This window comes from Hypomesus transpacificus, chromosome 19 (genome assembly GCF_021917145.1).
Source record: "Hypomesus transpacificus isolate Combined female chromosome 19, fHypTra1, whole genome shotgun sequence".
NCBI lineage: Eukaryota > Metazoa > Chordata > Actinopteri > Osmeriformes > Osmeridae > Hypomesus > Hypomesus transpacificus.
The window spans coordinates 8,858,597-8,873,526 of record NC_061078.1 but is presented as its reverse complement, the minus strand read 5'-3'; the positions used below and the strand labels follow the sequence as shown (position 1 = coordinate 8,873,526).

Sequence of the window (14,930 nt, the reverse complement as noted above, 5' to 3'; positions counted from 1 at the left end):
GATGAAGGACCTCTTCTTCCATTAGGTTCTGGGCAGGGGACACTTTCTCCAATATTTTGGAAGAATACCAGCTATGTTTCAATGGGAACATAGAGAGCTGACCAGATAACCAAGTATGATTAAAAACATACAGTGGCTTTATGGCCAAATGGATAAGACAGACAGTACACATCAAAGATACATAGATTATTGATTTGTGTGAAATGAACTGACATTCCGGTAAAAACAATCCAATTCCAACATTCCGATTAAGCGGACAAATGTATATTGGCAAAAAAAGTTAACTGTGTAAAATAACTGTAAGTCAAATTAAGTCCAGTTTACTCATGCAAACTGAAAACGTTTTCTTGTGCAACTGTTCTCGGATGGAATGAGCCAAACCCTAACACAACCTAACACCTAATCTTAACCCAACAAGTGTAATACCTAATCTTATCTCTGACCCTAGCCACCGTGGTGTAATGCCTAATTATTACTAATGCCAACTGACTTGATTGGATTTGCTTTTATACTTGTAGGCCTGTATTATTTATGATCTTGCTCTTTGCTCATGCCCAAGCCAATCTCGCTACACCCTCTGATCTCACTAATCAGTTGTGAATAATGCCTCTGAGCACTTTGGTTTCTTCCATAGGGTCCCAATTATGAGCCATTAGTCAACCAAAAGAGAAAGATGGAGCAGAAAAACAGATGCAATGGAGAGTATGTACACAGCATGATATAGTACTAGATAACAGGAAAGAATAACACTGGATAGTATATTATACTTAGCTAGGTGTGTTGCATGACATTTAAACCTTACATATAATAATCATACAATGGCAATTCTATCTAACTGTGTAACATAATGTAACTGATACAATACTGATATAAAGTGTGCAACTTGCATTCCGATACTGCCTTGCCCTTCAATTGTAGATTCACTCGAATGACATTTGGTGTCACTTTGGCTGTCGAAAAGTGCATGTGCACCCCCTGGGCCTTGAAGTGACACTGATAGGTTGATTGATGTGAGAATAAAAACAACTAATGACCTGCCTATGTAGTCGAACACCCCCCTAGTCTTTCCATGCAATCGAGATGTACCATGCTGTATTCTGACTGACAAAGCCATGTAGTGCACTCCTGAGAGAGTCAAGGTTGTTTGAAGTCTTCCACAAAGCACAAAAGGTGATGGATCGTTATCCAAGTCTCCTAGTCATCAGCTGAGACAGCAATGTCATGAGACTCAAATTTCTAAGACAAAAACAATGCAAAGAAGGTCTTTCATTTTCTTGTAGGTCCTGTGGAAATTGTGTCGCTTTACATTCCACAAGAAAGTTAATGTAATGTTAACTTGGAACCAATGCAATTGTTGGGATAACCTACAAATAGTAAATAATAGCAGCTTTATTCTTTATAGCCTGCCTGCTCCATCTGCTGATTATATACTATATCATGGGTTGTTTGTTATGTGCTATCATATTGTACTTTACTTTACATAAGATTTACTTTCTCACAATAAGAAACCTATTGTGATGTATTTAGTAGGTCTACGATTAAGTACCATTTAGTTTGAGTCTACACAGCCATTCAAATTCATCACCACTAATTTCTTTGTTCTTGCACTCATAGTTGGCATTGGAAAAACAATTTATCGGGTTTTATTATCGTAATATATCCAGTCACATCGGAGTAAAACAATAACCCGGCTATTCCTTTATTGAGCCCGTCATTGAAAACCCATCAGTGTCTTGTTAACATACATAACTATTAGACTTATAACGATCAAGTTAGCAACAACTGAAACTAAATGTACACTCTGACAATCAAGAAGCATGTTCAGAAGTACTAAACAGAGGTTTGTGGGTTGGGTAAGATATAATGGTTGCCTAGTCAAATATTTTGGGGGAAATGATGCAGTTAGGATACAAATGTAAGGTATTAGACAGACGTTTTGGCAGGTTGAGTTTATTTAAGTTGGGTCACTTAAAGTCAGGCAAATTGATATTGGAAATAAAATTCCAGTGAAAATGCCTAATATTAAATTCTACAAACGTTTGGTACTGATAGTCTGTACTGATATTCTAATTGAAATCTGCTGTATTTTCTTCAAGAGGGGTCTCAAAATATGCATGCACTATTGCTATGACTTAAAGGAAAACCTCACTGCATATAGACTGCTCTTTTTTCCTTCATTTTCGCAATTGCTTTCTTATCACCCAAATACAAACTCTGCAACTTCATTTATTTTACCCGCCCCCATTACAACGTTACTACACTTTGCAGCAGAGAGACAATCCAAACTTATAATGTGTATTGATCTTTGTTTGTCCCTTCAGCCAAAATATCTGCTCAGCAGTTCAGCGTAGTTCTCATCCATATTTCAACTATAAGTGAAGCAAGAAAGCCTTGGCAAGGGTTTGCTCACATTAAGGAAATGTATTTGACACATAAACTTTGTGTTTTCAAGAAGTGGGTGAAAAGGAACCTGTCGTTTAAATCACGTTTGATCAAAAATAATTTAGAGCTTTCAAATGTTTTAGAGGTGAAGTTCTGCAAATGTGAATCCAATATGGCCTTGAATACAAAAATACATCTATTGTTTCCCCTGTACAGATTATGGTGGCCGTTTAATTACTTTCTCATTTGTAGGAGCGCTACCCAATGTTCTGTTTATTGCACCCCAATTCATTACCTTCATAGGGCCAATGTGTTTGCGGTGACATGGCAAATACAGTGTGTCCTTCATTTCAAATTAAAATGGACTCAAATTACGAATTATATAGAAACTGTCACTGTTTAACTTGTCAAAACCAACATTTGTAAACTGTTTCCTTTCAATGCAAAGCATATGGTTGTTTAAGCAACAACATCAATCCAAAGTGATTCACAGAATAGCTCACATTATAAATCAACTGGCATTTAATTAAGATAATGATAGACCCTTCACTCTGTAATCACGAAGAGCCAACTGAACTACCTGGCATGGCAGCCAAGTAGGTTCTTCAGAGAGACAAAGCAAAAGTAACAACAGCATTCAACACTTCAGTAAGCAATATCCGAAATGGCTGCCTTTTATCACAAAGGTGATAAACATTCGTCTAGGATTGGTTTCTGTGGTCAATAACCCTGCCAACCATGTACAGTCCTTCAGTGTGTGTGAATATATATTTATATATATATAACCATCAACCCAATGTCAGTAGTTAGGCCTAATTTCCTGTCGCCCCACACTTGACCCTCTAGTCAATCTGAAGTTTCTCCCTCTGTCGAACATTGTTTGAACTACAAGGATTTGACCGCAGACTCTTTTCGATTAACGCTCGTCCAGAGATTTCAACTGGAATGCAAAACAACATTCTATCATGTTCTGCTTGAAGGGCACATTCAATTCAAAATCCTCCTGAGTTTTAACCATTTTCCTGCTAGTCTTGATGTATTGATTTAATTAATCAAGAGGCCCTTGAAACAAAGAATTGATCGGAAGTAAGTGATTATCTTTAGCAGGTTTTCGTAGAAGCGAGAGTAAGCACTTTGTGGCAGATAAGACAACAGATTGGTTGAACTGGACAACGGTTGTCATGAATGTGCTTGCAGGCTAATTAAAATAATGTGATCCAGGAAGCAAACACACACTGCAGGCAATACATACCTGATTAGTTTTTAACAATGTCCTACAGTATTTCATGTTTATCTTCCATTTAAATGTGTTTTCAATAAAAAAAAGTAATGTCTAACTATTAAGAGTTGAGGCTTGTTCTAGTAAAGCCAAATGAGAATCCTATTTGATCACTTTAATTAGAGGTTTTGACTCCTTCAGCTGAAGATATTGTTATGCATAGCTACAAGGTCATCATGCACTCATTACAAAAGCCTATTCAATTCTCCATTTTACAGTATTTATACAGATAATCTAGCTGGATAACACTATATTTTGAGCTAATATAGCTAGTGGTCTAGCTTGCTGTTAATTACCAGTCATAAACTGCTTTCCTATTACAGTCTGATCATATGCAAAGTTCAAAGACACATTTCATATTATGTGCAATATGTTAGTATTTACAGGCAGATGTGCATGTAATGAGCAATGCACCCTTCTGTCAGCATAATATTTATCATCCAAGGAACTTCCGTTTTCAATTGTAGTCCACCACGTGAATTTTTGATGTTGTTCTGGACATTCCCCTGCACATCATCATTTACTAGGACACAGTAGTTGCCAAGGTAGGAGGCATCAAAAAGTCAGTGTAGAAAATGCAAGAAATGCAATTACAGAGAATGTTATTGGAGTAGACCTGACTAAAAAGTCTACAGTAGTTGTATAAAGCCACACGGTATACAATTGACACCAACCTAACCCAGAACTTGATAAAGAGACTCACACTGTGTAATATCATACAAAAGAGCTGTGCAAGGTCATTGTTTGGGGTTGGCGGAGATCATAAATATATTTGGTTTGTAATCAATGGGTTCTAAGCTTGACACCAGCCGGGTGCAACCCTTTTTTGTAGTACCATAAATATAACCTGAACCATAACCACAGGAGTAGAATGTCTAAGCTTTGCCATCTTTGGAAATTGGGCACATTTGTTAGCCGGAAGTGTGGCTTAAGAGACTTTGATTTTCCAATAGATCAGAGTACAGTACGCACTTATAGTTTCAGAATAGCCATGGGTTTTTCCTAACTTGTGTGATAGTTTTGAAATCCAGCACATCAATTTAGTCATTGAAAGTAATTAAATATAATTATCTACCCTAACATTCCCAAACACATATTAGAATACAAATAATAATAATGTACACCTTGATTTTTAAGCAGAAAATCTTTACAATGTGAGTTGTAATTAAGCTCAAATCAAAGCTATAACCAGAATAATGAGCCAGTGATCATAATGTAAACTTTGTATTTACATTAACTGTTTTATCTTACAGCAACAGTCCATGCCAAGTGGATCTGGATTGAAATACATTTGCAAATTGGCTTCTTTCATGCAGCACTTGTGGACTAATTTCACTAAACCTTAAACAAATGAGTTTGGTTGGAGCAATCCGGCTCACTATAGCCTCCCTCAAAAACAATGCTGTATTTCTGTTCATATTTGCATAATAAAAGTTGGTAAATCAGCATTCACACCTACATTAACACTAAAAGTTAAAATACAAATACAAAAAATGTATTTATAAATAGAAACTCCCGGATACTCCCTTGTCACCATGCACTGAATTGCATAATGGTGATCACTGCAGGGATTGTTCAGATGTTTTATTTGAGTCTACACGTTTCAAAGCACAACAGTATTTTAATTGATCATTCAAATATCGAGTTTGGAGGTCCCCACGAAACCAAGCCAAAATTATCCATAAGGTTTAAATGAGAGATGAATTAACAGAGTAAATCTAGTATTGCATGGTAGGTGGGATATTTGTATGTTACAGTCACCACCCTGCATTTCCTCTCACAAAAACTCGTATTATGGCAGTAGTGACAGACACTGGTGGAGAAGGAGCTTGATTTCATGAATGGTTTCATTAATCATCAAAAACTCCATCCCTCTCCATGTTCCATCCTCTCTGTATTCTTCAAGATATTCCACAATATCTGTTTATCCTCTACTATCTTCTCTGCATTATTCAGCACACACTTTCTCTCTAAAAACGTGGCAAACACAAAAATCATAGGTCCTTAAACCAGTTCTCCTGACTTCAACTTGCTTGCTTCCAGTAGGATGCAAGACCTGCTACCAACTCCCTGCAAGCAACGTCTCCACAATTCAGGCGTTTCGAGCAGTGAAATACACAACAAAAACGAGTATTTCAAGGCACGGCAGGAGAGTATAGTTCAACAGATAAGTATTACTGTACCCGTCACTCTACAGACTCTTTTCGGCATGCTTATATAGCTCATAAACACCTCATGCCAGAAACAAAGCTAGTAAACCTATTTGGCAGGACTGACCGGAGCTCAAGTAGCATCTAAGATTAGCCATTGTGCGTATTCATCCCTCTTCTTTTCAGAACCACAAAGGATAAAGTAAAATAAAAGCCATGATTCCCGACTTACCTAGTGTTGAGACTCAAGGCTGGACATAGAAGCAGGAGGTAAATCGCTTGGATGAATTTCATAGCTTTGTCTGGCACTCACACTCCGTTTCTCTCTCCCCTTCAATTTGCTTTCTTTTCACCCTTTCGTTGTCTCGCTCCCTCTATCTCTCTCGCTGCTCGTTCACTGGCTGGCTGGTAGGATTGGTAGCACAGTCAGTGCGCATACACGCAGACATACAAACGTAGAGATGCAGACAGATGCAACACTGTGGTTTCTGTGCGAGGGAGGATCTCTAGCTTTAAATAACACACAGGGATACAGACAGACTTATTAATTGGAAAGACCGGGAGGGGCAAAATCAGAGGGAGACAGGAGAGGGATTTGGAGATGGCACTGTGATGTCAGCATCCAATTCAGCCACTGGTGGTGAGAGGCTTTCTTTCCCATTATCCTGTGACGAATTCCCTCGGCGACGCACCTCCACAATCATATCAATCAGAACCTATTATTATCAGTACCCCAAGGGACAATAGGAACAATTATTGGAGCATGTGGACTAAAGACAAACAAATACTGAGTCCATTATCAGGAACTGTGATTCAGCTCTAATTGGGATGCTCATAATGTCCAGTTTACTTAAACCCAACAGGTGAATGGCTGATAAAGAGACAAACTAATTACATGGCCAGGTATGTGAAGATATAATTACACTCCCCCTGCCTCCCACCCTCCTGTTGACAGACTTATAATAATAATAATAATAATAACGTACACCTTCAATACTAAGCAGAAAATCTTTACAATGTGAGTCTTTTTGTAATTACGTAAGCTCAAATCAAAGCTATAAGCAGAAAAATGAGCCAGTGATCATAATGTAATCTTTGTATTTTTCCTGTTGACAGACTTGAATACTTTAACCAACATCTTACTTTTGAATGTTCAATATGAGTAAAGTTCAGCTATTGGTAGAACAAGGATGAAAATGTCCAATAATAAGGATATCTTCCTCTCCAATTTCACACACTTATTTTTTCACTCCATTCCATTTTGGTATTTCTGTTTTACCTAATAAAAGATTTAGAGAGACTGGTGCTCTTCACCACTATGTAGTGGATTTCGAGCATGTTCTGAGTGAGGCTCCAAGCTATGAAACACAGACGGAATATTAAACAGTCCTTACAAATGTGGAGGTCACACACCATAAGCATGATGAATTATTTTTATTATGGATGTAATAGATTTTGGAGTCCATTGTCCCTCAGTTGTAGCCCGATGCCTAATTTTGAACGACTTCCACTCATTTATTTGGTCTAATTAGACGACCGTGCATGGAAACCCTCAGTGACCACATGTAATGAGTGCTGTAGACCACAACTTGCTTGGCTACCAGGGATAGTGTCCACACTAGGCCACCGTAATCTGTCTTAATCATGTAGCACATTAGCCTGAAAGCATTAGCTTGTAGCATTTCAAGCAATAATGAAGAATTATTGTCAAATGGCAAAATTAGGCTGTTTGTACACTGTGTTAGAGATGTTGGCTGAGGTAATTCCCTGAAAATGTTTATCAAGTCAAGACTCTTGCATAGTGAAGTTACACAGTATGGGTTATGTTTTTGCTTGAAAAACATATGTTTAAGGTTAGGTTTCCTCTAGGATTAGAGTGCAGAATACTGAAAGTGAGAAGTGGAATTTAGAGTGGGACTCTCAAGTGCTCACTGGGAAGCTACATTTGTTTCAGAACTTCTCCACAAGAAGGCTTACGGTTTCTAGACTAATGGTTTTGCTATCTGTCAGGGAGAATGATGATTACTCAACTCTCCAGCATTATTGTTGATGTTGATGTTAAAAGCCTTTGCAGTCTCAGGCAAAACGTTTTTTGAAGAAGAAACATGACACAAAAATGATATCACAAAATTACATTGTTCTTAAAATGAAATTCAGATGTCTTCACATGGTAACAATTCCTGTTAACATTCAGTTTCTCTGCAATAATACATCTACTGTTTCTCCTGACTTACTGTATTTAAACTGATACCCTAAACACGTCTCACAAGTAAGGAATCTTATGGAGTTTTTTTTACTGTATTCATAGACTTAGAAGTTAAAGATGGCAAGACTGTTTACATTAACATTTAGCAAGTAAGTAGCAGGTAAGTAGGGTGAAGTGCCTTGCCCAAGGACACAATGTCATGTGCACCGGCGGGGAATCGAACTGGCAACCTTCAGATTACTAGCCCGTAGCTCTAACCGCGCAGCCAACTGACTCCCCTATTGATACATCTAACGTTCTGAAATAGTAACATTAAAATTACAACTTATAAAAACCAGTCCACAGTCCACAGCAAGATGCCTGACTGTAGGCACTATAAAGACTGAGTTTGAATTCATAAAAAAATTAGATCCCTACTATACACTTTACTTACCAAGTCAAAAATAAAGTGATACATAAAAAAAACATGGACAGAAGGGGACACCAGTATGAGAACAGTATCAGAAAAGCTTTAGACATTAGACTTGCCATCATTTATATTTCATTGAGCTATCATGACTGTTTTGAGGATTTTCATTCTACATTCAGCAAAATTATTTTCTGGAACAGTACATTAGTTCTCAATTCCTCATTAGTCTACACACAATACGAAGCAAAAACTTATATGCACAACAAGAAAAAATCAATGCCACATTCAGATCCTTTATTCAGTACTTTGTTGAAGCTCTTTTGACAGCGAATACAGCCTTGAATTCAGCCTTGAACATCTCACAACATCTCAGAACTTCTCCACAAGAAGGCTTACGGTTTCTACACTAATGGTTTTGCTATCTGTCAGGGAGAATGATGATTACTCAACTCTCCAGCATTATTGTTGATGTTGATGTTAAAAGCCTTTGCAGTCTCAGGCAAAACGTTTTTTGAAGAAGAAACATGACACAAAAATGATATCACAAAATTACATTGTTCTTAAAATGAAATTCAGATGTCTTCACATGGTAACAATTCCTGTTAACATTCAGTTTCTCTGCAATAATACATCTACTGTTTCTCCTGACTTACTGTATTTAAACTGATACCCTAAACACGTCTCACAAGTAAGGAATCTTATGGAGTTTTTTTTACTGTATTCATAGACTTAGAAGTTAAAGATGGCAAGACTGTTTACATTAACATTTAGCAAGTAAGTAGCAGGTAAGTAGGGTGAAGTGCCTTGCCCAAGGACACAATGTCATGTGCACCGGCGGGGAATCGAACTGGCAACCTTCAGATTACTAGCCCGTAGCTCTAACCGCGCAGCCAACTGACTCCCCTATTGATACATCTAACGTTCTGAAATAGTAACATTAAAATTACAACTTATAAAAACCAGTCCACAGTCCACAGCAAGATGCCTGACTGTAGGCACTATAAAGACTGAGTTTGAATTCATAAAAAAATTAGATCCCTACTATACACTTTACTTACCAAGTCAAAAATAAAGTGATACATAAAAAAAACATGGACAGAAGGGGACACCAGTATGAGAACAGTATCAGAAAAGCTTTAGACATTAGACTTGCCATCATTTATATTTCATTGAGCTATCATGACTGTTTTGAGGATTTTCATTCTACATTCAGCAAAATTATTTTCTGGAACAGTACATTAGTTCTCAATTCCTCATTAGTCTACACACAATACGAAGCAAAAACTTATATGCACAACAAGAAAAAATCAATGCCACATTCAGATCCTTTATTCAGTACTTTGTTGAAGCTCTTTTGACAGCGAATACAGCCTTGAATTCAGCCTTGAACATCTCACATTTTCATGTGTCATGCACCTGTTCAAATGACTAATGTCAGGTGTTGTGTGGTCCACCACTATGTTGCAGAAACTGCCCAGAATGTTTCTGTCAAACATTGCTAAACTTTCTTATAAAGGCATCCCTTTATGCTCTGTTCGCCTACACATAAAGCGCTCAGACCAATAGAAGACTTCCTAAACTATCTACAGTTTACCTTTCATTATATGGCCCCCAAAAAAACTGTAATTAGTCTTTACAGTGCTGCTAAGTTTGGTGTTGTAGAGGGATTTTACTCTGCAATCTGGTTATTAGGTCTACTTTTCACAAGGTTTGTATAGCTCTATAAAAACCACAGATGGAAGCTGATAGGATAGGGACAGTTTGGAGAACTTCCTTTTTACATTTTAGTGCTTATTGCCAGGAAAGAAACGACAATCCTATTGAATCTGCATTAAAGCTCTACACAATAAGAGCTCTCTGTAGTGGTGTAATATAATTTGTATGAGATAAGATATGGTGAAAAGACATACACATAAGTTCTCTGTTTAACACTTTTTATTGGTGTTTTTTGGGTAATCAATACAATTATACAATTTACACATCACAAATCTAATGGTAATACCCCTACCCACAATAAGACCCACCCACCCCCAACCAGCCTGCCCCATGCAGCAGAAGTAAATACAGTAAGAGAGAATTTAGAATGTATATATATAGAGAAATATTAGAGTATTACATTACAATTACATACAACAATGCTGCAAAACAAAAAAGAGAAGTAAGAAAAATATAAAAGGGAGAAAGAGGGCAGGGAGTTGCCATCTAATCTTTCTCTTGTAGTGGGCTTTGTATGCTCTCATAGTACGACAAAAAAGGGGTCCAGGTTCTCTCAAAGCTCTGTGTGGAACATTTCAGAATATATCTGATTTTCTCCAGTTTCAAGAAAGACATGGTGTCTCTAATCCATCTACTGAATGTGGGTGGTTTTCGTTCCTTCCATAAGAGTAGTATCAAACGTCTGGCAAGCAGAGAGGTGTACACATAAGTTCTCGAAGAACCATAATACAAGGTCAAAGTCAGCCAGTGTTTTTGTAAACATCTGTCAGCATCTTAACTGCTGACAGATGGACGGCTTAGTACATCCCTTCTGAACCTGGCTAATATCAGAAGTCTCAGTTAAATTCTGGTCAAGGAAAGTGTACCTTCACATAATAGCACATTCCACATGTTTTTCAAAAGCAAGGCAGTTAATGTTAACTAGGGAGGAAGGTAAGGGGAGCAAGGTTAGTGTGAATTTATACTTTATCAATTTTTATAAGGCCAATTCCCCCTAACCCCTTTTCAAATAGCTATACCTGTCAGTGTGTTATGCATCAGCTTGCAGAGTGAGCTGTTGCTGGTTTTAGACAACCGGCTAAAAGAATATCTGTCACAGAATCTTTGCAAAGTAAAGAGCAAGGTATGTTCCCAATAGACTGGTCCTAACCAGACCCTCTTACATTTCATTTGTACAGAAGCCAAATCGAAATTGAGCGGAAGTACGTAGGAGGGCAGAGCCAGGCTATCTATGTTCCCAAGGGATAGCGGACCAAAAATACATATGAACATAATTTTACACTTCATTTGCCAGTTTCATTTAGACAATTTTAGCTATAGAACCAGGTTTGTAATTAGTATTGTTTGATTAGTTTTCATGAATCCATTAATACTCAATGCTTAATATGGCAGAAAATAATCGTAATAGGAGGTAAGCGAAGGCAAATTCCAATTCCTATGAAAATTAGATCATGGCACTACTGGCAGTACTCCTATGTGACCCACAGCAGATTATAAATCACTGATAGAGAGACGTCTCCCCTTATCTATTAGCACTGGCTTTAGGTCAGATATGCCTCCTTGTTTCTTCATTGCCTGTGTAACACAAATGTAAGGAAATCATGCTTCATCGGCCATAATATTAAATGTATCCCTATAACAGACATTCAAAGTATTCCCTGTCCTGCATGTGTCATGCATTGTGTCTCTTGTTTTTCTCCAACAGTCAGTCACTAGCCAACCTTTGCTGCCATCTATGTGTATGGGAGTGCACCTTGTGGGTGGTACTGAGTGGAACACAGATCATTTTGAAATGCTACTTTAATTAATTATTTAAGTTAATCCTAGTGGAGCAGCCTGAGGCATTGAAAACATACTTTTTAATGATGAAATACACTATATTGCCAAAAGTATTCGCTCGTCTGCTTTCACACGCATATGAACGTGAGTGACATCCCATTCTTAAATCATAGGATTTAATATGATGTCGGCCCACCCTTTTTAGCTATAACAGCTTCAACTCTTTTAGGAAGGCTTTCCTCAAGGTTTAGGAGTGTGTTTATAGGAATTTTTGACCTATCTTCCAGAAGTGCATTTTTAAGGTCAGACAGATGTTGGACGAGAAGGCTTGCAGTCTCCACTGTAATTCATCCCAAAGGTGTTCTATCGGGTTGAGGTCAGGACTCTGTGCAGGCCAGTCAAGTTCTTCCACACCAAACTCGATCATCGATGTCTTTATGGCCCTTGCTTTGTGCACCTGAATTCACTGATTTGGATAGCCGAGTAAAAACTTTTGGTAATATAGTGTATGTCTTATTTACAGTAAGAAAGACTGCAGATAAATGTAAAATGTCTTGCCTCATAAAGATAGAACCTGTAGCTATGTGACAGGGGACGTACATCTGCTGAGATGGTGAAGTCAGGAGACTCATAGTAATGTGAATGGACAGACATTATCTTGACCGTATGTTCTGCCTCATGACAGCTCTCTGTCCTAGAAACCCTACTGAGTCATAGTAGTTTAGATAGTTTAAATATCCTTTCCTTGATAGATTGGCAAAATGTCAGGGGACCCCCTGGTCTTAGATAGACCACCCTGTTAACATTGGTGATTGGAGTTATCAGGAAGATAACTGGTTGAAGTGACATCAACTGGGGGTTGGATAAAGGTGTGAAACAGGATGCAGGCCCTGCACAGCAGTTCTTTCACGAGGTGGCCCTGAACTACAACTCAGGTCTGATGATAACTCCTAACACGTGTGCCAGGCCATGGGTTTCCAGTCGACGGACAAGACACCTGGGTCGGTGGGCAAGTGAGAGCTGGCACGGCGACTTGAACAAGGTCCAAACTCTGGCTGCAGCTGGCTGTCTGGTGTCTTCTGGACATAGTTGTGTGGGATGATCTCTCTCTGGCAGGGGAGGCCCATAGCTCAGCAGGCTCAACCAATTCCCCCATCTCCTGGGATGTGGCAGGAACTTGGGGAATTGGTCACGCAGTGTACCACTTGGCTATATATTAGGGACAACTACTAACAATTATTGCACTGTACAACTGGTTGTTTAGATCAGGAAATTAGTTTGTGTGGTCACATTTAATGATATACAATGGGATATTCGGTTTGAGAAAATTGTATTCCTTACGTTTACCAGTTGAAAGCAATCTAAGAGTGTTAATCGCTTGCTACAGTAGCTTATCTAGCCAATTTCAATTAGCTAAATTGTACATTTTCAGAGCCTTGCCACCAGAATATAGTTATAAGTGCTTTCATCCAGAAGATGGTGCCATAGGATAAGTCTACCATTTCCTTTTTGAAAGAGGCTAGGTTGACATTCCAATCCTGTCAAAGTTAGAGGCTACTTCACAAATTCCTGTTCTTAAAGAATTGTCTATAAATGAATCCTTAAAAATATTTTATACCAGCATAGTCAGATCATAGACTATTCTATCTTATTAAATTGTAGCCAACAGCTCATTTGAATACTGCTAAAAGAAACTCTTGATAATAATGTCATTGTAGGGCCTCTAGTACCAAATAATGATATGCAAAAAAAATAAAAGAAACATAAAATATGCAACATGTCTGACACATAATTGTTTTAAAGTTATGCTCTGGAGATGTTGCTGTGTATGTTTTTGGATGGATTCAAATTGTACGCTAAGCATGTTAATGTGTTGTGGCTGTTGTAAGTATATTGTTGTACAAGTGTACAAAACCTAGAGTCAATGGGAAAACAACAAATGTTTTAAAATGCAGCATTTGCAAATTTGGCTTGGGTGGAACGAGTACATGTCACCTGCTTTGTTTCTGTCCACTTGCAAGGGAAACATTTCACTTAATTGTATCCACAATTTATCATTGTTATGATTCACTGAGCATTACATTGGTACCTACTTACTGTCCCATCACTCTTTGCTTTGTTTGCTCTTGAATCAAAGCCATTCCTCAGAGAGGCCTGGGATGCTATATTTCAGAAATCGAATGAGCCAGCACCAAATCCCCGGTGTTGTTTGATATCTGCTGTACCTTAGCACCCGCAACATCCTGAGTGGGCTGTTCCCTGTGATTCAATTTGTAGTTCCACCTTGGCAATGAGACTGAGATTCCATCCATCCTGTAATGAGGTCATTCACTTTCCTTTGATGCAGTGAGAGGTTGACCAGTTTTGTAACTTGAGGTGGCAGCCATAGCCTGGAAGACTGAGTCACACACCAAACCCCAGGACAACAAGAGCAGTCTACGGGACTACTTTCAAGCTGTTGATAATATCTTAACCTCTGTCTCACTCGATATGTCCTTACGGAACTGTCTGTTTTGTGAGAAGATAATTGAATTCTTGATTGATGTAATTTCCTACCATTGGTGTTCAAGACAAACAGCACAGAAAAGCAAGGCATATGGTTCTAAAGAAAAAACACTGGTTCAGAATTTTGTTTTTTTACATTTATTATTTAAAGATGTACAGTACATGCATAATATAGAATGAAACATATTGTGTTTGACAAAAATAATTATACTGTACTGTACTGTCAATCAGACTTGATGCAGGGCATGACCAAAAGGCCAGGCTTCCCGAAGATCATCACAGTTTTCTGAACAAACTCTGGAAACATATGTTACCGAGGAGTTTGACCTCATATGGAAGCAACCGTCATGTTCTCCCACTGGGAAAATATGAATGTGCAGCAAATAAGATTATCATTTTCTAGTGAGTAGAAGAGGGAAGCTAAATAAAGCTGGAAAAAGCCTTGAGTCCTGAGTCTCCTGGGAAGTTGGACAAAAGATCAGGATTTGATGCAGGTGGCGTTCA

The 14,930-nt window shown here is 38.2% G+C and overlaps 1 protein-coding gene across 2 annotated transcripts in view; it reads right to left on the bottom strand.

Annotated features, from left to right (window-relative positions):
* luzp2 (leucine zipper protein 2) overlaps positions 1–6,251 on the bottom strand; it is a 70,886-nt gene extending 64,635 nt beyond the window's left edge. The window contains exon 1 of one of the 2 annotated variants that reach the window (XM_047042314.1): positions 6,044–6,251. In XM_047042314.1, the coding sequence (XP_046898270.1) occupies positions 6,044–6,105 (62 nt within the window). In that variant the 5' untranslated portion in view covers positions 6,106–6,251. The remainder of the gene's footprint in view (positions 1–6,043) is intronic. The other variant, XM_047042315.1, reaches the window with a different exon arrangement.
* Positions 6,252–14,930: the final 8,679 nt, after the last annotated feature.